Here is a 23,550-nt window from a genome sequence, read left to right on the forward strand (position 1 = left end):
ATAAGGCATTGTTCTCGCTTTAGATCCGGTAGTTGCAAAAAGCATATTTAACTTATAGTTAACTTATAATAGATGAGCAATAAAGTATATTTTAATATCAATAAGCAAACAAAATAAGATTAATAAAGGCATGGCAAAGACATAATGGGTGGGTCATGGGTGTTTGTAATGCCATTATTAACACTTATATAAGCTTATAAACACACAATAATGTTCATAAGCATCTTGTAAGGACTTACAAGGGCCTTATTACTTGTTAATTAACGGTTATTACAAGGACCTTAATATAAAGCGTTACCGTTTCTTAAGTAAAGGATCTCATTACTTCTCCCACATTGCTGACATTCTGACTACAGTAAAGTCTTAATAATTTAAAAATAGAGTCAGCAATACCATCACTGATCAGTGTGTGAAACCACCTACCTTCTATTATGTTGTGCAGATTACAGTAGTTAGTGCCGTTATCAAGCAAGCTGAACCAGAAAGCGGACACTGACGTTCCCTGAAGAGAAACAAAAAAAACTGTTTATGCAAAAGAATTTCCTGCAAAAGGAACATTATTTGTCCTCCTTGTAATCAAGCTCTAGTGTAGGTATGGTGTCTGTCTCACCTCTATGTGGCAGCCCATGCTCGTCGCTGTGGAGATCATGGTGAAGTTAACACTCTCGACCTGGCCAACTGCAGAGGTGTGGTTGGCCTGAATCGCTATTGGAGACACTGGGCCGAGCTGGATTAGAACCACAAAACAACATTTTGTAAATAAGTGTAACTACAATAACAGACATAATAAATCCATGTGAAAGTACATTTCTCTTCATGTCTCCCACCTTGTATGAGCCCATGGCTTTAATCTGAGTCACGATGGCCATGTGAACCTGATTACACGGCACTCCAACCAACCTGGGAACAGAAAGAGTCACATGTCAATGTCTCCATGTCTATCTGTCTATTTATAAGCTTTTTTAGACATGTATTTGGCTTTTTTCACTATTTCTGACATTATTTGTCCTGTATACCTCACCCGACGTTTCCACTGCCTGGCTGACTAACACTTGGTCAAACCTAGATAAAGTCTTACCAGACAATCTTGCAGAAGGCATGTGTTGTCTCAGACGGTACGCCATCGATGACGATGCACATTCCCAAAAAGAGAGCGCAGGCCACAAACAAAGTCCTCGCAGCCATGATGGAGCTAGTTTCTTCTTCTGGAGTTCTCAGAGGACTGTGTGGATGTTTCAGCGGTTTGGGTTTATATCGAAGACATGCATGAAGAGGGACAAGCAGAAGACCATTGGCTTGTCATGTGGGCGCGTGGAGAAGTGATTTGCATGACACTTCACATGGACTGCATGGCACCTTTCACACCAACAAGACCTAATTCAGCAGAGGCCTCTGGGAATTATTGTTTTTATTTACTTCAGCCTACTTTAAGTCAAGTCAAGTCAACTCAATTTCATTTATATAGCCCAAAAATAGCCTCAATGGGCTATTAGCCTCATGGTACGACATCCTCTGTCCTTAGACCCTCACAGTGGCCAGGGAAAAACTCCTAAAAAAACAGGTGAAAAAGGAGAGGAAACCTCAGGGAGAGACAGAGGAGGGATCCATCTCCCAGGACGGACAGATGTGCAATAGATGTCGTTGTACAAGGCAGATCAACAGAGTAGAATAGAGTAGATAGAGGTAGCAGGAAAATATACTTATAAAAACAAGTTTTATTTAAACTTATATATATATATATATATATATATATATATATATATATATACACAAAAAAAACTTGTTCCCAGAACGTAATAAAATTATGGAAATAATTTCCACCTAAATAAAATGCTTTAATTTAACGAGAAACAATTTTGTTGAGTGAACAAAATGTAAATATTTCGGGTCAACATGTTGTATTTGGGTTACTGTTAATTAATTACCAGTGGTCAGTCCAACTAGATTTGTAAGGGTAATTGTAACATACTAACGTAATTTTCTTGGGCCATTTAAACGTGTATGATATCATTAAGAGTTACTTTATTGAATGGGGTAGTTACAACTACTTTTTAAATTGGTCCAGTACATGAATTAATTGTGATGAGCCAACAAAACAAAGCTGGGTTGAAGTGGTTTAGCCTAAAAGATTACCTTTATCATATGAAAATGAGCATAATAGTAATTATTCATTTATTCAACCTATATAACCCCAGCTGGTGTCAAGTTTAGAAAAGAAAAACACAAAGCAAATTGGGTTGTTTTAACATAAATGATTCTAGTAAATTTAAAATTGTTGCATTTTATGCTTAAACTACATGTTTTAAAATTGTTCAACCACAAAACATAATTGTATATAGAAGAAGCTACATGTTAGACTAAGGATCAGGTAACAGACACCCAGTTTGCTTTTTTTTAATTATTTTATTTTATTTCTAGACATTTTGAACTGATTCCTTTTGAATGTGATAAAATAGCAAATACAATGCCAGCGATGATGTGTTCAAATTGCTTTTCTTTTATTGATATAACAGTTCCAAACCTGAAGATTTTCAGTTTACTACCAGAGAGGTAGAATAAAAAAAATTTCCTTCATTTTAGAGATGCTGGAAACTGTTCATTTGAATAGTTTTGCTTTAAAGTATTATTATTGAAACAATAAAGTGATGTCTTATTGATCTTGGCTATTCCTTCAGTTTTTTCTATATGCAGCAACTTTTGACTCTTCAAAGACATTTTATTTATGTGCTTAGCAATGAGCAATTTTATATCTCAAAGGATGAATTAATGTCAAAAGAAAAATGTATGTTGTTGATCTGTTATTTTTCTGTATTCAAAGAAAACAAAGGGTAGACTTAGCAGTATGTGTCATGTTGCCCAGACTGTTTTGGATCAAAGAAAAGACAAAAGTGATTTTTATTCCTTTTTTGGTAGAATTACTATATGGACAAAAGTGAGGACAACCCTGGCTTGTCAGAAATTATTTGTCTGGGCCTCCACATACTTTTGGATAATGAAGTGTCTATGTAAATTTGTCTGCGTGTCACATAAAAGCCAGAGCTGAGGATAATTTTCATCTGTAACAAAGTAGATTAATTGTGGCTGATGTTTGACTCATATCTATTGTCTCTTTTGCTGTAATTCTTCAGTGAATAAACAGAGGAGGTGACAGTTACCTGAAATGCTCCCACACTCTTACTGTAAAAGCCGCAGATGAATAATGATGTTTTTCACATCTTCTTGTCTGTTTTGGTCTTCTGTGCAGACATGTGCCTCTGTTTAACTACATGCTGCATTTACTGAGGGCGAGGTTTGCAATTCATCACGCTTCTGATTGTTCACATGATTCATTATCTTGCTGTTATTTCTTGAAACAAACATTCCTATTGATTCACGGCGCTCGAGGCTCCGGACAGACTAAACAGCGTGAACATTAGATAAAAGACCAGAAACAACAAGCACAACCTCACAGTCAACCCCAGGCTTTTATTGTCATTCATATCGTACAGAGTGACTGAAAGCACCCCGGTCCCCCTCAGGCTGCAGCAGCATGTCTACATTCTGCTTAGTGGAGACATGTAACTGAGCACATTTACTCTAGTAATGTACTTTAGTACAGTTTTGAGGCACTTGTATTTCCATTTTATGTAACTTTATACTTCTACTTCACTACATTTCAGGGGAAAATATTGTTTGTTTTACTCCCCTACATTTAGCTGACAGCTTTAGTTACTTTTCAGGTTGAGATTTAACATGAAAAAATAAGATCAATATAAATGGATTATGCATGTTTATAAGTAAACAACATAAAAGTAAATTACGTAGTTAAAATTAGCCCCACCTGGACAACAGTAAAACGCAGCTTACATGGTTGGATCAATTATAATAATACAATAATATATTTGGAACATAAATAACAATCTGAGTGGGGCCATACTGCATAACAAGTTCTTTTACTTTTGATACTTTAAGTACATTTTGATGCTGATACTTTTTTTCCTTAAGTAAGCTTTGAAAGCAGGACTCTTACTTGTTGTGGAGTAATTTCACAGTGTGGTATTAGTGCTTTTGCTTAAGTAAGAGATCTGAATACTTCTTACTCCACTGAAGTTTTGACACCACCATATTTGTTTGACAGCTTTATTTTCTTTACAAATTAAGATTTTAGCAAAATAAATCATAAGATGTACAAGTAATTACTGCTACTTCACACACACTCACTCACACACACACACACACACACACACACACACACACAAAATACCCACCCAAACACTTGTCATCTTGTCGGGATTGGGGCAAAATAATAATAATATAATCTATGTATGTACACACACACACACACACACACACACACACACACACAAATATATATATATATATATATATATATATATATATATATATATATATATATATATAAAATATATATACATATATATATATATATTTGTGTGTGTGTGTGTGTGTGTGTGTACACATATAGATTATATTATTATTATTATTAAGCCCCAATCCCGACAAGATGGCGTGTCATGGTACTAGTTTGTGAAAGAAAGTCTACTTGTAAGAGGCGGGTCCAGGTTTGATACTTCTGCAAACTTATGCTATATTATATATTATATATTATAACAATATTTTACTTAGATCATATTTCCAGTGCATACTTTTACATAACAAATACTGAAAACTTCACAATTTGTTTTACAGCCACATCAAACTGCAGAACATGTACCTCATGTCTGTCTGCAGAGGGCACCAGACCACAACACTGTGAAACTTGAAATCCTGACAGGCCTCTGGCAGTCACACTGATACCCAAACTCTTTCTTTTTAGGCTGTAAACAGGGTCTGCCTTGATGAAGTAAAAAAATCTATAAAACAGGTGAATGTTAAATATATAAATGCAGAAAGGAACAAAGTGGTTTAAAGTGAGTTTAGGGGTACATACAGTATGCCAAATCACACACAATGGCTCTTAAAACAGGCCTGAAAAACACATCTGGCAATAAATGCATGAATGAAAACAAGGCTCCACAGTATAGAAACCATGCATCAAACTTGAAGTCTTGTTAATGTCTGAGCGGTGTCTCAGGAGGTCCGTCCACGCGGGGAGAGGTGGCTTTCAGTCATCCCTCCCTATGGTCGTGTCCGTCTGAAGCATGTCAGCCATACAGATGAATGGGAGCCACAATCTTCTCTTGTCACTAATGAGGAACCCTGCAGTGGGACGGTGCTCTGGGCTTTTGAGTAACAGCACTCTGAGAACTCATTTACCATAAAAAAATTAATAAAAAAAACGTAGTTGTTAAGGTTTCCCTCGGAACATTCATTTTGCATCCCTGGTGCCTTGTTTTTCTTCCTTTTGTTGCAGTCACAATGGATGACTGTATTGATTTTGTCTTTCAATTTATGATAAGTGGAGGTGCTTAGTTGTTTTTTGTCAGCATATTAGTGGTGCTTTACTTTCAGTTTGCCACTTTTATTTCTCATATCTAAAATCTTAAAGTCCTGATTGTGGAGAGCTATTTCAAGTTTTAGCTTCAAAGCTGAAATTGAAATTGAAATAACTGATTATATGCTATTATATTCTTATATTCTGTAAAAAAAAAAAAGAAAAAAGAAAAGAAAAGCTTTTCTTATCGTTGCGTAATGGACATCATTAATGCTGGTACCTGCATAACGGTCGATAAAATCAGCTGTCGGCTTTTACTAAAGGTGTCCACAGCTGCAAAAGCCAAAGGTGTGGACTTGAGTCACAGGACTTCTAATTGAGTCACACTCAAGTGACAAATTCATGGACTTCAGACTCGATCTGACAAACTCAAAAAAAAAAAAAACTGGCTACTCGACTTTAACACCAATAACTTCTGACTTCACATTGACTTAGCCTTTTGACTTGAAAAACTCACTACCTTCCCCAAGCCTTACAGTTTGCCAAAATCTAATAATTTCTCTCTTTTTCTTAATGCAACAGCATTAATACTTAATTGACTTAATTCCCAGATCCTCTTTGTTTAAACAAATTCAACAGCATCCAATTAAGAAGGTTGCATGAAAAATAAATAAATATTTATTCTTAAAAAACATTTATATTTGTAAATTTAATACATTTAGATAAGAAGATAAGATAAGAAGCTTTAATTGTCATTAAATTACTGTGCAGACAGTAAAGCAACTCCCTGAGGTACAAAACAATCAAACAATTTCAAATTACAATATGTACAATAAAACACACACACGTGTAAATAGAAAGTAAAACACTTTAAAATATAAGTTATAAGACAGAGTATTGCACACATACAGGTGGGGAGGAGCATAGTACAGTAGCATTAAATGTAATATCTGTGGTTAAAATAGCATTACTTTGTGCAGAGTGCATTAATAACTCAAAGTTTAGGACTTGATTGCACACACTTGAGACTGATTTGTGACTTGCAAAACAATAACTAGGTCCCTTCTCTGTTGGAGAGCCAACCTGCAGAGCTCTAAAACTACATTCCAGGAATGTGTTGCTAAAACAGATGAAAGGGGAGGGACGGTAGAAATAAATAACTCATCTCACAGTTAATCATCTACATCTCGGCTCGAGACAAGATAGCGGGGATGGGTATGCCCAGTGCCCCAGGAGCCTCCTTTGTGGTCATGGTAGATCATCTTTCAAAATTAAGTCACACATAAAAAATGTCCCTGCATGTGGCCCTGACCTCATCTTCCACCTCACAGACAGTTTATCCAGCCTTGAACATGAGCATCACAGCTGCTGCTCTGATCTACACAGTAGTCACGTTGCCAACAAATATCTGGCATAGGCGCCACAGTGTGCGGCTGGTCATTTGAGCCGCCGTTTGCAGGGATGGTCAGTGCGATGGTGACTTTTCACTGGGCAGCTCCGGTGCTGCTGTGGAGACCATCTGCTGAGCGAGGAGCAGTCTGTCTGCAGGACCATTACATGTTCCCCAAAACTATGATATCATGAATTTTTAAATGACAGCTGATCACAGTTACATGTCAACTATCTGCTTGTAATTTAATGTGTGCAGTAAGACTTGATTTGTTTTTTCAGGTCTGAAATATATACTAATGTCTTAAAGACCATTATATGTTGTTATTAATAACAATTTGTGGATAACCTGAGAGTGGCCAAAAAAGTATGTTTTGACCTTTGACCTTCTGAAAAGAAACTAAACTTAGTTTACAAGTTATTATTGTAACATTTACAAGTGAAGACTTAATGGATTGTAAAAACCCTTTATTAATGACTTAGCGACATTATAGCAACAGAACACTTACTAAGTCTTGGTGTTGGCTTGATAAAAAGTCAGAAACTTTGTTGGGATTTCTTACAACCTGGTAATCAAAATTGTTGTGCCAATTTTTTTGTTTGTTTGTTTGTTGTTTTTTGAATGTTAAAGCATGCAAACGTGTTTTAGTAGAGACCCATAAAACAATTATAAACCTGAAAATGAGCATATCCGCTAAAAAATAGGTGACTTTTAAAAAGTGAAATATAATAAAATAATCCTGCTTTTATTTGTTGTTATATATCCAATTAAAATTTTTAAAATAAGAAAAGGCTCCCAGTACTCCCAGAATATTGAGACATAACTGTTATATACACATGCTTTTAACTCTTTTTAAAAATTTGATTAATTTACATTTCTTTTATACATCGATTGTAACATGAATGTATTATAAGAACCTATAATATATCCACGGATTGTACTAGCTGGGTTTTGCTGACATTTTATCAGCTGAACTGAAGTCTCGTTATCTCTCGCGATGATTCACACTTCTCGCATCTTGTTGCTCCACTAAGCTGTCAGGCGACAGTCAGTTACCTGAGTTCGGCTTGTGGTGGAGAAGGACCGCAGCAAGCAGAAACAAGGTCAGCAAACTGTCTGTCAGCACTTTAAATACATTTTAGGATTCAAGTCGATGAACTTTACCTTTCCGCCCGCCTCGTGCTGCAGCTGTGAGCTTACTGCACGTTGTTTCGGGTTGTTTTCAACGAGTTTGCCACTAGCATTTAACGTTGCTATTTGTGAGTGAAGGACTACCATATTGCAGTGATTACTTGTGTTTGCAACTGAGCAAGTAGCTGGGAAGCCAAGTAATAAACTTGAATCCTGTATGAACTCTGTGGTTATTTCTAATAGGCATTAGGACTTGCACATTGAAGTCCAAAGGTCCCTCTCCTACATGCATTGTGAGGTCAGCCTGGTCAATGAGTTATCAGACTTAGCATTTATACAGTCTATGCTATCAGACCACTTATTTTCTGTAAATATTCTCCTGCCTGATCAGGTGTGACATTGCTAAAAAGTTCCCAGATCTGGCAATTGTCTGATTAGACCCACACGGTAATCGCACCACTATTGTTATACTGTGGATTTTTTTCCAGTTGCAGGACAAATTATATATCAAAACCTTATATACAGTCTATGATCAAAACGTGCGGTTTGATCGGGATCGGTGTGCTATTACTTTTCTCTACGGAATACAAATTTTACGTGACGCGAAAAACTGCCCAAAATTTTGAATTGAAGTGAATGGGACGGCCGAAAAAAAGGAGAAATTACATTATAATGGGTGTGTATTGCATGGAATGTTCGTGTCACAGTGTGTGACATCATCACCAGAGTGTAGAGGGAGAGAAAAAATTGTCAAAAAATAAATTTGAAAACTGCGCTCCAGGCCGCAAATTCCACTCTACAGAAATAATTTATACATAGAAACGTAGGAAAATTTGTCTTCTCACTCACAATCCTCTGATAAGTCTGTCAGAGTTATAGTTTGGGTAAAGGACGCACAGATGCGCCACCAAAACGCACCAACAGCCTCATTGGCTCCCATATTAAAAGCGCAGGAAGATTTCTGTAGAAAAGCATATTTAAGAGTTTTTCAGATCACTCTTACAATGCTATTTCAAAAATGCTTTCTGTTCGAGGCCAGACATTCCAGTCTGTCCACCTCTGGCAGCTGTCACTGTGTCGGAACATTCTCCAGCTGCAGTTAATATTGTTGATTGCTCTGCTCTGATTGCCTTTGATCTTTTGATGTGATTACAGTTACAGACGCACGCACATATTTTATAGTATCATAACATTACTAGTATTAATTGTTTGAAATCTCTGAAGAATCTTATCACAGTGTACACACACCGGCAGTAGCCCCCGTGGCCCTTTCAGAATTTCCCCAGAGGAAATTTTCTAGTTTATAAATACATTTGTGTCCTTTCAGGTTGTTGGAAACCACCAAAGTCATGTCAGAGTTGAGTGGAAAGGTCCTGACCGTCCTGGGTCTGGTGGATCCGGAGCAGCTGGGCCGCACCATGACCCACGAACACCTGACCATGAGCTTCGAGTGCTGCTACTTCCCTCCTCCTGCAGGCGACGAGTCCGTGGCAGAGAAGCCGTTCCAGATGCAGCACATGCACTGGCTAAGGCAGAACCCCTACAGCAGCCACGAGAACCTGCTGCTGCAGCAAGAGACCGGCGCCGTGCGGGACGAGCTGCTGACCTACAGGAAGGCCGGCGGGGGCACGATAGTGGAGAACACCACCACGGGCATCGACCGGGACCTGCCCACCCTCAAGCGGCTAGCCAAGGAAACTGGGGTTCACATCATTGCAGGAGCAGGGTACTATGTGGACTGCACCCACACTGAGGCCACTAAGAGGATGAGCGTGGAGAAGGTAAAACTAGACTGAGATACACAGAATATGGTTAAGTACCTCCTAAAACCCCACTTCAAATAATCCTAACTATCCCTTTAAAGTTCTTACTTCCTGTCAGCTCACAGACATCATCGTCAGCGAGGTGCTTCACGGAGCAGACGCCACAGACATCCGATGTGGCGTGATCGGAGAGATCGGCACCTGCTGGCCCATCACGGAGAGCGAGAGGAAGGTGCTGAGGGCCACAGCTCATGCCCAGACCCAGCTCGGCTGCCCCGTCATCATCCATCCCGGCAGGAATCCCGCAGCTCCGGCTGAAGTCGTCCGGATTCTTCAGGAGGCAGGTGGTGACATCAGCAAAACTGTCATGTCGCACCTGGACAGGTGAGAAGTCCCTGGAGACACTTTGACAGTGTAATCAGGCTGATAGATATGTCAAATTTACACAATTACAACTAGGGTGACCTTTTCTAGAAGCCCCACTACATCCCGTCCCTGGCAGTTTTGTCCCGTTTCTAAAAATAAATGTGAAGTAAAGAAATCGTCATTAATTCATTTCACCATCTCCTACATTAATATCTCAAGCTGTGTATGCAGTGGAAGAACAAGAGTTCTCTTCCTTTTTAGTGGAAGAGATCTTAAAAAAAAAAACTTAAAAAAAAAAAGATGAGCAGAAGAAGATGGAAGTAAAAACACAGACAACAGAGGACAGCAATAGAAACAAGTGCAGTCAAATGTCCAGTTTGAACAGGTTGTTCTTCAGCTTCTTTTTAAAAGCCTCTACAGAGTCTAGCGAACATATATCTGTAGAAAGAGATTTCCATGTTGTTTGAGCCATTCTTTCAAGGACAAGATCAGCTTTTGTTTCCAGTCAGTACGCTCTATGGGGACAGAGAAAGCCACTCATGTACTCAATGAAAAGAGGAATCGTGAACTGAAGATTCCTGAAGGCCACTTATTTTTGAAAGTTTTGAAGTGGTGACCCAGTTTGTTGCAAACTGCAGCATCACCACTAGATGTCGCTAAATCCTCCACACCAAGTTTTCTTCTAAAGTTGGTAAACACTGACGGTTGAAATGAGGCTTGAGTTTCCTGATTTGTGGATAGACACCTCCAGATAATGATATTAAAACAAACTGGAGGCTTAGAATATTAAATTCTCTAGAAATCTGTAAATGTATCAGCGTCATGTATTCAGATACATGTATTCAGAAATGTATTCAGATCATCAATAAATGTGGAAAAATTATACCAAAAGGTGAATAATGCATGATGAAAATCTGACTCCTTTTTTTATGGTAAGAGTAGATGAATTATTATTTAATGCATGAAAAAGCATACATCAATACATGTGGTTCATCATGAACTATCAGGAATTTACAAGGATTAAAAGTATCTTATGCATGAGTTAATGCAAGTACAATATGTTAATCGATGAAGCCACTAAGGTATCACAATTACCCTGATTTCTGAGTTATTAATGATGTCTTCTACATAGGAAGTGAACATATTCTGTTAAATTCTAAATGTTGTAATCATAATTAAATACACATTACTTTTTCATGGCTTCATCATACTTGTGGTGGTGTTCCGTCATTAACACTGATAAATAATGAAGGATAATGGTGGCAAATTAATCATATTTGTAGCTTATGAAGCATTTTGATTCATAATGTTGATTTAAATGCTACATTTACCGTCTTCATTCAAAACATTTACCTAAAGGTGATGTCACATAAGATTTATCTTTCTACACTTATTTTCTCCAAGTAATTCTTAGAACTACGAGCTGTTACTTACTGATATTCTCCATATTTCGTAACAGAAGTTGCATTGAATTCGAGCTCTATATGAAGATTTTATTCAACTTTTTAACAAGCTGGGAAACCAGATAAGCTTTCTCTTTTGTGCAGCATGCATTGCCTTCATTGCAGTGAGTGACTCTCTCTTCTCCTCCTGCAGGACTATATTCGATGATGGCGAGCTGCTTGAGTTTGCAAAGCTGGGAAGTTATCTGGAGTACGATCTGTTTGGAGTAGAGATGCTGCACTACCCGTATAACCTGGATGTGGACATGCCCAGTGACAGCCAGAGAGTGAAGATGTGAGTGACACTTCTTCTAAACTTTTCAGTGTGTTTCTTCTATTTGTTTTGGGTGGGGGGATTAGACATTGCAGAAGTAAACATAAGGGTGCCAATGTTTAAGTACGACCTCAGTGTTAACATTTGTACGGAGCGCCCATGAGGTCAGCAGAGAAAAAAGGAGCCTTGTGTAAATCTGTGCAGATGGTTTAGAAATCTGGATTATAGACTGTGTGCACAGAGATAGTGATGACGTATTTTCTGTAGATCCACTTGTTCAGGTATTGTTTCACAACATGGCGACCGCTAACAGCCCGCCTTCTGTCTAAAGCAAGAAACAGCTGTAAGAATCCCAGTTTGCGCCAGAGATCTCAGTGCTATAATAAAAGCAGAGCAAATACTTGATAGTGGACATGCTGTGCTACTTACTTATTGATCTAGCTTCATAGAATAAACTTTTTCTTATCACTCTCCCTCTTCATCTTCTTTGCCTCCTCCATGAATGGGGCTATTTTTGTTTTTCTGGGAAGATTTTCCGCAGTTCCTCTTACCATTTCTGCTACATGCGGATAGCGACTATGAACTTTTTTATTGATGAAAGCTTTTTTGTTGAGTAGCCTCTTTGCCAAATGCTCTCCCATAAGCAGTGATTCAGTGCATATGTCCAGGGCTTTTATTGTGGAAAGTAAGAACGGAAGGCAATGATAATGCGGGAGGTAGTAGAGAGTTTGCTCTTAGTTCAGACTGTGGAGCCTCTTTGTTACAATATTTTCCCTTTTCTAAATACGGACACAACTCAAGTGCTGTCCTTTTTCTGCTTTGTGCTGTAAAGTGAATGTCCATTTTTCAAGGTAATCGGGCAGAAATGCATCATGAAATAGAGGCCAATATAAATCCCAGTGTCATGATTCTATAGCCATTACATTGTATAATTAACTTTATAATGATAAATTAATGCAAAAAACATCTATTGTCACTTTAATATACTCCAGTGAAGCTAGAGCCCACATCCGGTGCATGTCATTGAGAGGAAATGCTGCTTTTGTGTTCTACTCCATGTGGAGAGAAGAGTGTGTCCTACAGTTTTTTCACTGAAACTGTGACACTAATCTCCCACTGCAGCGGGGGGAGGAGTGATGAATGGTGGGCCACATGTCAGTCCGCATATACAAAATACAGGATTATTAACACATGGAGGCAGATTGGCACCTACAGTATGTTCTTTAAGATAAAACTGGTCAGTTGCGTTTAGTTTTTCACTTGTTTTTTTTTTCACGCTCAGCTTGGCGTTTCTGGTGAAGGAGGGCTACGAGGACAAGATAGTCGTCGCACACGACATCCACACCAAGAATCGTCTCACCAAGTATGGCGGCCACGGCTACTCTCACATCCTGAAGAACATTGTGCCGAAGATGCTGATGAGAGGCATCTCACAGCACCAGGTGGATAAGATCCTCATCGACAACCCAAAACGCTGGCTGACCTTCAAGTAAAGCAGAAAGAGAGACCCAGAGGAAGCATTTTGATGAATCAATTAGATGATGATGAACGCCCCACAATGAAAGCTTTTGAGCTTTTTGCAATAATCACAGTCCAAGCTCATTTATAAACATGCTTTTGGACGCTCAAACCAATTATTATTATCTTAGTATTTGTGCATCAATTAACTGAAAATTTCCGCAAAATGTTTTGCAACTTTGTCTTTCCAATGGAAAAATAATTACAGCTGTTGTTTTCATCCAGCTGAAAGTTTTTAACAGAGGCCCTCATTAATTAAAACTTGATTTTATATTTGTGATTATACATTATTCACTTTGTAAGCAAATAATACGAAGGAGCCTGGCAGGATCATGGCGCCTCTCATTAGCATTCTTGTTTCGGCCCCATTTATGTCACGAAAAAAACAGCCTGCCAAATTGCAATCTAAAACAAATATTTTCCTTCCTCTGGAGGTGTTGTCTTACAGTGGTGCTCACAAATATGGTGCTAATTGATTTTTCAATGTCAATGTTGTTTCTTTCTTTGACATTTCTGCAAACACGTATTTAAGGGGTGAAAATAATGAGCGTGTTAGTAATCAGTATGCCGCTCCGCTCTCGACACAATGCGGCGGTGTTAGATGAGTTGTCCTGTTGCCCCTCAGTGGGTGTCCGGGTGTCTATGGGAGGCTGACTGAATGAAGGACATGTTCTCCTCTCATCTGGGAACAGGTGGCCTCACAGGGTGACTTCACCACATGATCAATGGCACGATCGCCACAAGCGTGAAAAACTATACAACTTTTGATTAATCTTCGGAGAGGATTAAAAAGTGAGGCAGAGGATTTAATTTGACATGATGTTTTTGCACATTATTTAACAGAGGAGCTTCACAATCAGCAGGCGGATCGATGTATGTCGAAGAAAACATTTCTGTCAGCGACTGTCCAGTTTTGTGATGGTGACTAACCACCAGACCACCCTGTTGCCCCAACAAGCTGTCAAGAAAATGAGTTACAGTGAACAGTGTGTGACAGTGCTTCAATATGAACATCATAATGGCCCATTTACACAAGTGTTTTATGCTGCACAGAGTTAAAATGTCATTTTTATAATCATGCATCACTACGGCTTTTAACATTTTTCACTCAAAATGCAACAATTATCAGATATTTAGAAAAATAAATAAAGCACACAAATGGACCGACTACACTGTGAACAGAGTGGTGATTATGTGAGTATAATTTTAGCATCTATAATTAAGTGCTGCGGGTCAATAAATTGAACTCTCAGCCGACACTCAGTCAGTATGTTACCACAGCAGCATGTTTGACACATCAGCCAACTTAATTTGTAAAGCTACACAGTTCATTCAGGGTGCAATAGCGAGACTAATCAATCTGACAAAGGGTACAATTCAACGCTTTGAAATTAATTATCATTATTCTGTAATTACACTGTAAGCTCTTCTCCTGTTGCAGTTCTGTTCTCTTTTTTTCGCATGACGTCCTCATCTCTCTGGACTCTTTTTGAAAAATGGAAATGTTGAGCTCTGCCTCTAATAATCCAACTGACATTGAATTGAGCATGAGCAGTGAAGCAAGCTATGTGCAGAGCAGATGTTGTCCACCTTTTAATAAGCGGATCTTTTTTCTTCTTCTCCTTGTTTCAATCAGCGTACAGCATGAAGCCGGTAAAGGTGCTGTACTTGTTATTGTTGCCCCCGTGCGCCTTTCCGCCGTCAAGCTTGATGTAGATCTCGTCCCCGGGCTCGAGGTGCAGGACGACACTGTTGCTGGCGTAGTCGTAGTTCTGATCGGCGTCTTGGGCGATGGCACTGGCTCTCACCTGGAAGGGAAAAGTGACATTTCTGCTGATGAAATGTGCATTTTATTTTGAAATCAGCACCACGGACAGCTCCATCATTGATGGCACATTTGCCCTTTTCACTTCAAAGTTAACAACCTTGTTATTTTGTTTTTAAATGTTGGTGTTGGAGTGTTTCCATGTGCAAGCGTGCAAGTTCAAGCTTGTGCGTAAAATGCAAACATGCATTAAAATATGTCTTTAAATGTGTATTAGAAACAAGAAACTAAAGAGTAAAGCTAAACTTAAAAAAAGGTTAAAGCATTATTACATAATATCATGAAGCGCCCTACCTGGTTGTTTTTACAGAGGTCAGCCCACATGCTGGTTCCATCTCCGCCTCGCATCAGCACATGGTAAACAAAGAAGTAAATCCCCGGTATTGAGCAGGTGAATTTCCCTGAAGCGGGGTCATAGTGATTCCCCAGATTTGTGACCACGTCGTCAAATTTCAGCACTTCATATCCCTCGTGCTGCTTCTTCAGTCCTGCATAAAACGCAATTTTTGGGATTGTGTTGTATGTGGCAGCGCTGATGGCACCGTTAGGCCCATTTGCACCGGGTGGTCCGGGGGGACCCGGTGGCCCTCTCTCTCCGGGCGGACCGGTAGGTCCAGGTGGCCCGGGCTCGCCCACCGGACCCCTCGGACCCATCCTCCCGACGCGTCCCGGCTCTCCCTGAGGACCCTGGATGAACGTGGGAAGCGACTGAACCAGGCGGTTGTCTTTGATCGGGCTGGTTGCCTTGGCTGTGGCCGTGGCTGCAGTCCCGTGGGAGTCGCACACCATCTGACAGGACCCCAGCATCTCGTACCGGGCTGGAGACCCGGCGGTGTTGACCACGACCGGGATCAGGACCACCAACACCAGCACCAGCGCGACACCACAAACACCAGTTGCGATCATCTGCGCTCTGCGGATTCGCGGTGATCTCCGGAGTGGATGGTCTTCCAGCCTGCTTGTGGGTGATATTTTTGCAAAGGGAAGAATTTGACTTGCTCTTCTTTTATGCCGCAACTTTTGGAGACAATATAGTCCTTTAAATGTTTATGCGCAAAAGTAACCATCCACAACTTTTTACGCGCTGCAGTCTCCGTCCAACTGATTCATCTCCCCCTCCTCACTACAAGAAAAACATCAAGAAAATACTTTCTGAGAGGAAAAACTACACAATCACAAGCGTTGTGCTGCAACAAGTTTGTGCCCAGCACGCTGCCACAGGAGAGAATGGGCTCGGAATGAACCGTTCCCCCGCTTCTGTGTTTGTAGAGTGAGGGGAGGGGAGGAGGTGATGGATGAGATTGAATCCATGCATTTCTTCAATCAAAAGAGAGAAAGGGAAAAATATACAAACCCTGATGCAACTTTGAAGCTCTGAAACGTGACTGCTTTATTGTATGTATTTATATGTGGAGTCAGGGAGCTCCTTCATGTCATTTCAACAGGCTTTTACCATATTGCTTTTTCTATTCATGAGTGTAAAGTTACATCCCACAATGCTCATCCACACAGCTCTAAAGGTCTTAAGCATAATTAGGCGCATTAAAGACCAAAAAGCTATACTCCTTTGGCACCTGGTCACACCTCAGTGGCTCCCCGTGTCCAATTTATCACTTGGAGAAAATCTATAGGGCCACTGAGAGGAAGGGGGGAGTCACTAGGAGCTGGCAGTGAAGGATGACTTTACACAAATATGCTGATGAAATGACTGAATGCTGAGGCTTTTAGAGGGAAAATAGGCTGAGATCACTTAATTAATTACCAATCGGAAACTACCAGTAACTTAAAATCGAAATTGCTAGTTCTAATATTGTAATATAAGCCCTAAAAAGTCAAAATTTTAGCCAAATTTACAGCTGAATTTTATATGTATAACATGACACAAACAGTCCATATTGACTTTTTTTAAGATTTAAAACAAAATGTCCTGTCCGAATAAAACTCCAGCACTGTGGCTTTTGTACGGTTTGAGTGATGAAGGGCTAATTCCTGCTGAGGAGGGCAGATGATGATGTGCTCATGAATGCAGGGGCTGTCACTCTGTGTCGATGGCACCTCACAGCCAGCTGCAGAGATAGATGAAGAGGAAGGGAAAACGCAGATAGCCTTGTTTGTTTGTTTGGGGAGGAGTGAGGCTCTGATTGCACCGCTGAATGAGATTCTGTAAGAGTCTGAAATTCAGCAGTGTGTTTGTTGAATTGTGATTTCTAAAAAGTGCCATACAGAACTTTTGACAGTCTGAAAAAAAGATAAAGGCTGGTAAATCAATACATTATGAGCTGAAATATTGAAGATCTTATTCTGTCCAAGAAGTAATACAACAAATAACTTCAAATGTGTTTATGCCATATGTTAATATGTTTTCTTTGCCTCAGTTGAGCTCAAATAAAAAGTTTTTATTTAGAGCCACAAACTTCTTGCTAATACTTTAGTTATTCTTTCAATTGCTTTATGAATGTATCCTTTTTCACAAAGACAGTATTAACCCTGGACGACAACAATGACAGGAAGAATGTTATACAATAATATTTATACATGCCAATGACAAATTATAATACCATATTACAGTGGGCTGAAAATACACGGATGTAGATGTTGCTAAAGATATATTGAAAAAATCAAAGCAAGAACGCTGGTGGAAAAGGAGAAGAAGACGAGAAGAAATCACATTTTAAAGTAAATTGTAGTATTTGAAGCAACATGGTCTCACAGAAATCCGTGGAATAGCCACGGAATCGCTCAAATTTCCGTGAAACTGACACGGATTTCGCTACAATGTAAGTTAATGACAGTCATATCCCGTGGCTATTCCAACATACAAAGTGATTATGTACATTCACTGAGTGAAGATTTAGAAAATAAAACATATATTTCTCGCTAGAAATGTGATCAAAATCCATTTTTATGCAGAAACTAAGTCAAAATATTGATTTTTCACTAAAAATGAGAGAACTGTCCGCCATGTTTTTTGTTCTGACCGCTGGGACCTTGAAAGTCACTTGACTTGGAACAAACCAATAGCCACGGGATATGACTGTTATTAACTTGCATTGTAGCAAAATCCGTGTCAGTTTCACGGAAATTTGAGCGATTCCGTGGCTATTCCACAGATTTTGAGTTAAGCGAAATCCGTGGCTATTTCACGGATTTCTGTGAGACCAGGTTGATTTGAAGACATATGGTGTTCTTGATACATTGTATAAAAGATGGAGGACAGGCAGCCTTCCAAGCTAACATTTTATTAACACCAGTACTGCCATAAAAGTTATTTGCATCTGTTGTTTTGCTTTTATATGACATATCCAATAGTGAAGTGCAGAAAATATTTGAAGAGATGCATGACCAGAACATATGGCCCATTCACTGCTGCTTCTTTCTCACTACAGACACTTTCGAACACAGCAAGCATTTTGTTTTTCTACAAAAATCCTAATTCAACCCACTTACTCTACCTGCCAAGCACCAAACAGCAGACCGACGAAGTTAGCAACGTCATTTAGTGGCTGTGGATCTGGATACTTCCCGCACCAGTCGGTGGAGACCAAAACAGAGCTTAAAGCAGAGTGAATATTGGACATAACATTTGGCAGGTGGCTAGAAACACAATTTCAAAAGGGTACTGATGATGCTCTGTATCTGACTGTTTGCCAACATGTTTGCTATATCAACTCTATCAGGTTATGAATAAATAGTCTACATTAATAATGATATAACGCCTATTTTTGTATACTTTATAGCCCATGTTAGCAAAACTGCGCCTCTATGTCCACAGTGCAAGGACCAGAGTCTAAACCAGGGGTCAGCAACCTTTTCCATGAAAAGAGCCATTTTTGTCCAAAAAACAGAAAGAAAAATCCCTCTGGAGCCACATCTTTGATCCTGATAATGAAAGTGATTTGCCAATTTCTCGCTGCAAATCAAGCAAATCACTCAGCATGAAGCACTGGCAGTGAATGTAAACAATCTGTCTTTTCTGTTGTAGCTAGTTTTGGCAAGAAATTAGACGATAGGGCAAAGAGCCAGATGGTCATAGGCTGTAATGCACATTTAAGTCGACTAAAATATATATATTTTTTCCTGTCTATAGGGTACATATTTCTACAATTGGAGAATGAAAGAATCACTACAACAATGCCCACCCCAGGTCTAAACTGCCCTTGAATTACACAAATATTACTGTAATGCAGTTTGGCTGCTGGTTGTTACAATGGAGCAATATAGAAAAACGTATACAATAGACATTCTTTTGTTTTTTTCATATCGCCCCTCCCCCCAAAAACGACACCATAGTTGTTTGTACAAGCAGCCTATTACATCCCATATTGTGTTTATTTTAGGTGGCGACCTCTTGTGGCTGGAGCAAACGAGCAAAACAGGAAGTGAGGTGATGCAGTATAAAGACGGACAAAGTCCATTTGGGGTGTCTCCTGGGTCAAAACTAACTTACTCGAAAATAACATAGCTACGTTACATGCATAGTTACATCATGTATGTATGTACAGAAGTAAACCAATTCGAAATTACTTTATATATCCCCAAGGGGAAATTCAGTTAGTTTGTTACCTCTGGAAGATTTAGACAGCCTGATGGCTGTAGGGAACAAATCCATTTATTTTAACCCAAACCGGGATCTTTTCCTAAACCTAACCGAGTAGTTTTGATAACTAAACTTAACCAAACAATGACCATTTCATAACCACTTGAAGACGTTTCGATCTCCTGCCGCCAATTTAGGAATCACTCCTGTGGGCCGTATTAAAGGGCAGGAACGTACCATCTATTTGCTCATACGGGTTGGACGACTTGTTGGAAATTTCAGTGTCAAAATCCTCTACTGATTTCCCCTAAAGATAAATATATATGTATATATAAGATACACACTAAAAAATTGTGTGTGTATATATACAGTTGAAACCAGAAGTTTACATACACTATATAAAAAGACACATATGCTTTTTTTCTCACTGTCTGACATGAAATCAGACAATCACTTTTCCTGTTTTAGGTCCGTTAGGATTACCAAAATTATTTATATTTGCTAAATGCCAAAATAATGAGAGAAGGATTTTTTTAGACAATTTTTTATTACTTTCTTCAAAGTCAGAAGTTTACATACACTAACATTATTATGCCTTGAAACAATTTGGGAAAGCACAGATGATGCTGTCATGTCTTTGGAAGCTTCTGATAGGTTTATTGACAACATTAGAGTTAATTCGAGACACACCTGTGGATGTATTTTAAGGCACACCTGAAACACGCTGCTTCTTTGTGTAACATCATGGGAAAGTCAAAAGAAATCAATCAAGATACCAGGAAGAGAATTGTGGACTTGCACAAGTCTGGTTCATCCTTGGGTGCAATTTCCAGATGCCTGAAGATGCCACATTCATCTGTTCAAATAATTATACCCAAGTATGAACACCATGGGAATGTCCAGCCATCATAGCGCTCAGGAAGGAGACGGGCTCTGTGTCCCAGAGATGAACGTGCTTTGGTCCAAAATGTGCATATCAACCCAAGAACAAAAGCAACAGACCTTGTGAAGATGCTGGCTGAAGCTGGTAAGAGTGTGTCATTATCCAGAGTGAAACGAGTACTGTACCAACATGGGCTGAAAGGCCACTCTGCCAGGAAGAAGCCATTACTCCAAAAGAAACATAAAAATGACAGATTACAGTTTGCAAATGCACACAGAGACAAAGACCTTAATTTTTGGTCTGACAAAACTGTAATCTGTCTTTTTTTATGTTTCTTTTGGAGTAATGGCTTCTTATATACTACCTTGTCATTTGCAAGTGCCTTCATCATTTCAAGTGTTAATTGTATATATATATATATATATATATATATATATATATATATATATATTAAGGCCAAAAAATATTGTAAGATACACACTAAATATATATATATATATATATATATATATATATATTTATTATATATATTTACTTTTATTGTTAAATCATTGTTATAGCTGACAGTAGTTTGTGGGGGCGCTGCATGTGATTTAAAATACATGCTAATTTGGAAAAGACCACACATTTTTAGTGGGATGGGTGCAAAGTGGGAAATAGAATAGTATATAATAGAACCGAATAGTATATAAAGACACATGCACACACTGACACACACAAACACAGTGGGACATACTGTGGCGGCTATGAGTCACTGAGCACTTGTTAGTGGTCAGGCTCTTTCCCTCCAGTTGGCACGAGCCTCCAGTGACTCAGGGAGACTTGTCGACCAGGAGCCAAAGTGAACAGCAGTGTCAAAATCCACCAAAATCTGTGGGAAGAAGACACAACTTGTATCAGAAATATTTTCACAGTATCACAGCAAATGAATCATATTGCACATTTTTTTTACTTCTGTTTTAAAATGTGTCCAAAGTTGACTTTTATCACTCTTTCCCGGCAAAAGATATTAGTCACTCAGCTCACCTCGGCTGCCGTACTGAAGGATTCCTCTGGCGGCGGAGTGCTCTGACAGGTTGTTTTGAGTCTCGACTTTGGAGTTCATTTACAACCAGTCAGGCAGGAGTCCTGGGGGAGCCTGATGATTTTTGACATCCGGACAAGCAGATGTTCAGAGGACATGAATAAAACATACAGCCCATCTGACCAGAGACTGAAGACTTTCAGAGTGTCTAATGAAATATGAGGCGTGATTTCAATTCACAAAAAAAAAAAAGAAAAAGAAAAAATCCCTCTGTCAGATAAGTGTGATGCCGCATGAAATATGTATGACGTTTATGTAGCCTGACCTGAGTGGCTAAGCAGGGTTCAATTGTGTTTATGACAATCAAAGTGGAGACAGGTTTGTCAAAGAATGTATGAGTTGAATGGGAACGGAAACTGAATGGACCTCTCATTACAGCCAGGAATATAAACAGAAATATTATGTGACCCAAGTGTTTATCAGCTGATAAAACAGCATGTGTGCCGGGCGGGCAGTGATAAGATGCACGTCCCTCAGTCCTTTCACACCTTCTGCTCTTTCAGAATATTTTTCTTTTTTGCAACAGTGAATAGACCGGGCTCAACAGTTCAGCTCAGCGGGGGGGGTAACAGAATGCGTTACCACACCACCCACTCAAAGCTGGTCCTGTACAGTATTTAAGACGGAGAAGCAATCACAATCATCCAGGGTGGGATTTTAGTTTCATACTGGGGGAGCTGAGTTTTTCCATTCAACTGAAAATCAAAGTGATTGTGTTGTTTGATTTCATTATTTTTACTTTAAAAACTTTTTTTTCATGTCCTTGTGTTAGTGTGCTGCTGTACCTGTCATTCTTCTTTAGCAGTGTGGGAGGAAGTATTCATCATCTGCATACTCTGTTCCAGTTTTGGCATTATGAAAGAATATTCCTGCATTTGAAAATGAATAAAAAGCAGTTCTTAAATGTACATTTATAGTAAATGCTTTCCTCTGTGACTTTCAATAAGACGAATACGGAGTCAGTTGGAGCCCAGACATGATTTAGAGCTTCTTGTACTTCGGCACATTCTCCCTGAAAGAAGAAAAATCACAGAGTTCCCATTTGAGATATTAATAAACCAACCTGAACAGAAATGCAGGCCTTCAGAGTAAAAATGTATTTGGCTGTGAATAATCTAGCGCCTCCTAGAGGTTAATGAATTAACTTCTTTCCAACAGGGAACAAAAAAAATTGCAATATTCTCTTAATTTTACCTGTTTTCATTACATGTTGTCCTTAATTTAACCAGGTCAAAATATAATTAAGATTAAATCTCTTTATCTTAACAAGCATTAACAGGTGTGCTCTTTGCTGTTATCGCTACCAAATTCCCTTTGAAAAAAACATTTTTATTGAGACAATTGTTTAGCAAGTTTACAATATCTTGTGTATACAACTACAAACACGCCAGGTGGACAAAAAGGAGATAAAAAATAATAGAAAGTTAAATAAATATATTTTAAAGCAAACAGTGGTTGTGTGTTCTAGTAGCTTTTTTGTAAGCACATTCAAATGTAGGGGAGATGCTTGTTTGATATGGATGGTCAGCTCTGACAAGTTTGTTTTTGCCTAAAAGTTTTGGTTTGTGAATTAAAATTTAGTCAAACATAAAAAGCAAACTAATCAAACAGAACTGTGAACAGAGTTTCAGATTGAGTGAATCCAAACAATCCATTATTTCAGTTTTGTTTGTGGGGGAGACAAAAATAAACGTAGCTCTCCACAAAAAGTTATCATAATGTCCTCCCATGAGGTCATTTTTGAAGTCTGAAATTTGAGTCACCAAATTTAAAAACCTAAAACAAGGTATGTCATGTATGTTTCAGGGTTTTTTCCTCTCAATTCTTATGCAGCACAAGATATATAACTTGAAGCCTGTATTGCACTTGTCCTTCGAAACACACAAAAAAACAAACATCAAAATTCATCATTTCTATTAGCTGTCCCTTCATTTTTACATACTGATCGGGTTTGAACAATGCT

The 23,550-nt window shown here is 38.9% G+C and overlaps 2 protein-coding genes across 2 annotated transcripts; one reads left to right on the forward strand and one right to left on the reverse strand.

Moving 5' to 3' along the window:
* The first annotated feature begins 7,789 nt into the window (after window positions 1–7,789).
* pter (phosphotriesterase related) lies at window positions 7,790–13,607 on the forward strand. Its single transcript, XM_059344994.1, has 5 exons — window positions 7,790–7,867; window positions 9,223–9,676; window positions 9,777–10,042; window positions 11,621–11,761; window positions 13,023–13,607. The coding sequence occupies exons 2-5, from the start codon at window positions 9,245–9,247 to the stop codon at window positions 13,231–13,233; spliced, it is 1,050 nt and encodes a 349-aa protein (XP_059200977.1). The 5' UTR covers window positions 7,790–7,867; window positions 9,223–9,244; the 3' UTR covers window positions 13,234–13,607.
* A 1,046-nt stretch (window positions 13,608–14,653) lies between these two features.
* c1ql3b (complement component 1, q subcomponent-like 3b) lies at window positions 14,654–16,544 on the reverse strand. Its single transcript, XM_059344995.1, has 2 exons — window positions 15,378–16,544; window positions 14,654–15,066 (listed from the first exon to the last, which is right to left on the reverse strand). The coding sequence occupies exons 1-2, from the start codon at window positions 15,987–15,989 to the stop codon at window positions 14,887–14,889; spliced, it is 792 nt and encodes a 263-aa protein (XP_059200978.1). The 5' UTR covers window positions 15,990–16,544; the 3' UTR covers window positions 14,654–14,886.
* Window positions 16,545–23,550: the final 7,006 nt, after the last annotated feature.

The sequence above is a fragment of the Centropristis striata genome, chromosome 11, assembly GCF_030273125.1.
Source record: "Centropristis striata isolate RG_2023a ecotype Rhode Island chromosome 11, C.striata_1.0, whole genome shotgun sequence".
Taxonomy (NCBI): domain Eukaryota; kingdom Metazoa; phylum Chordata; class Actinopteri; order Perciformes; family Serranidae; genus Centropristis; species Centropristis striata.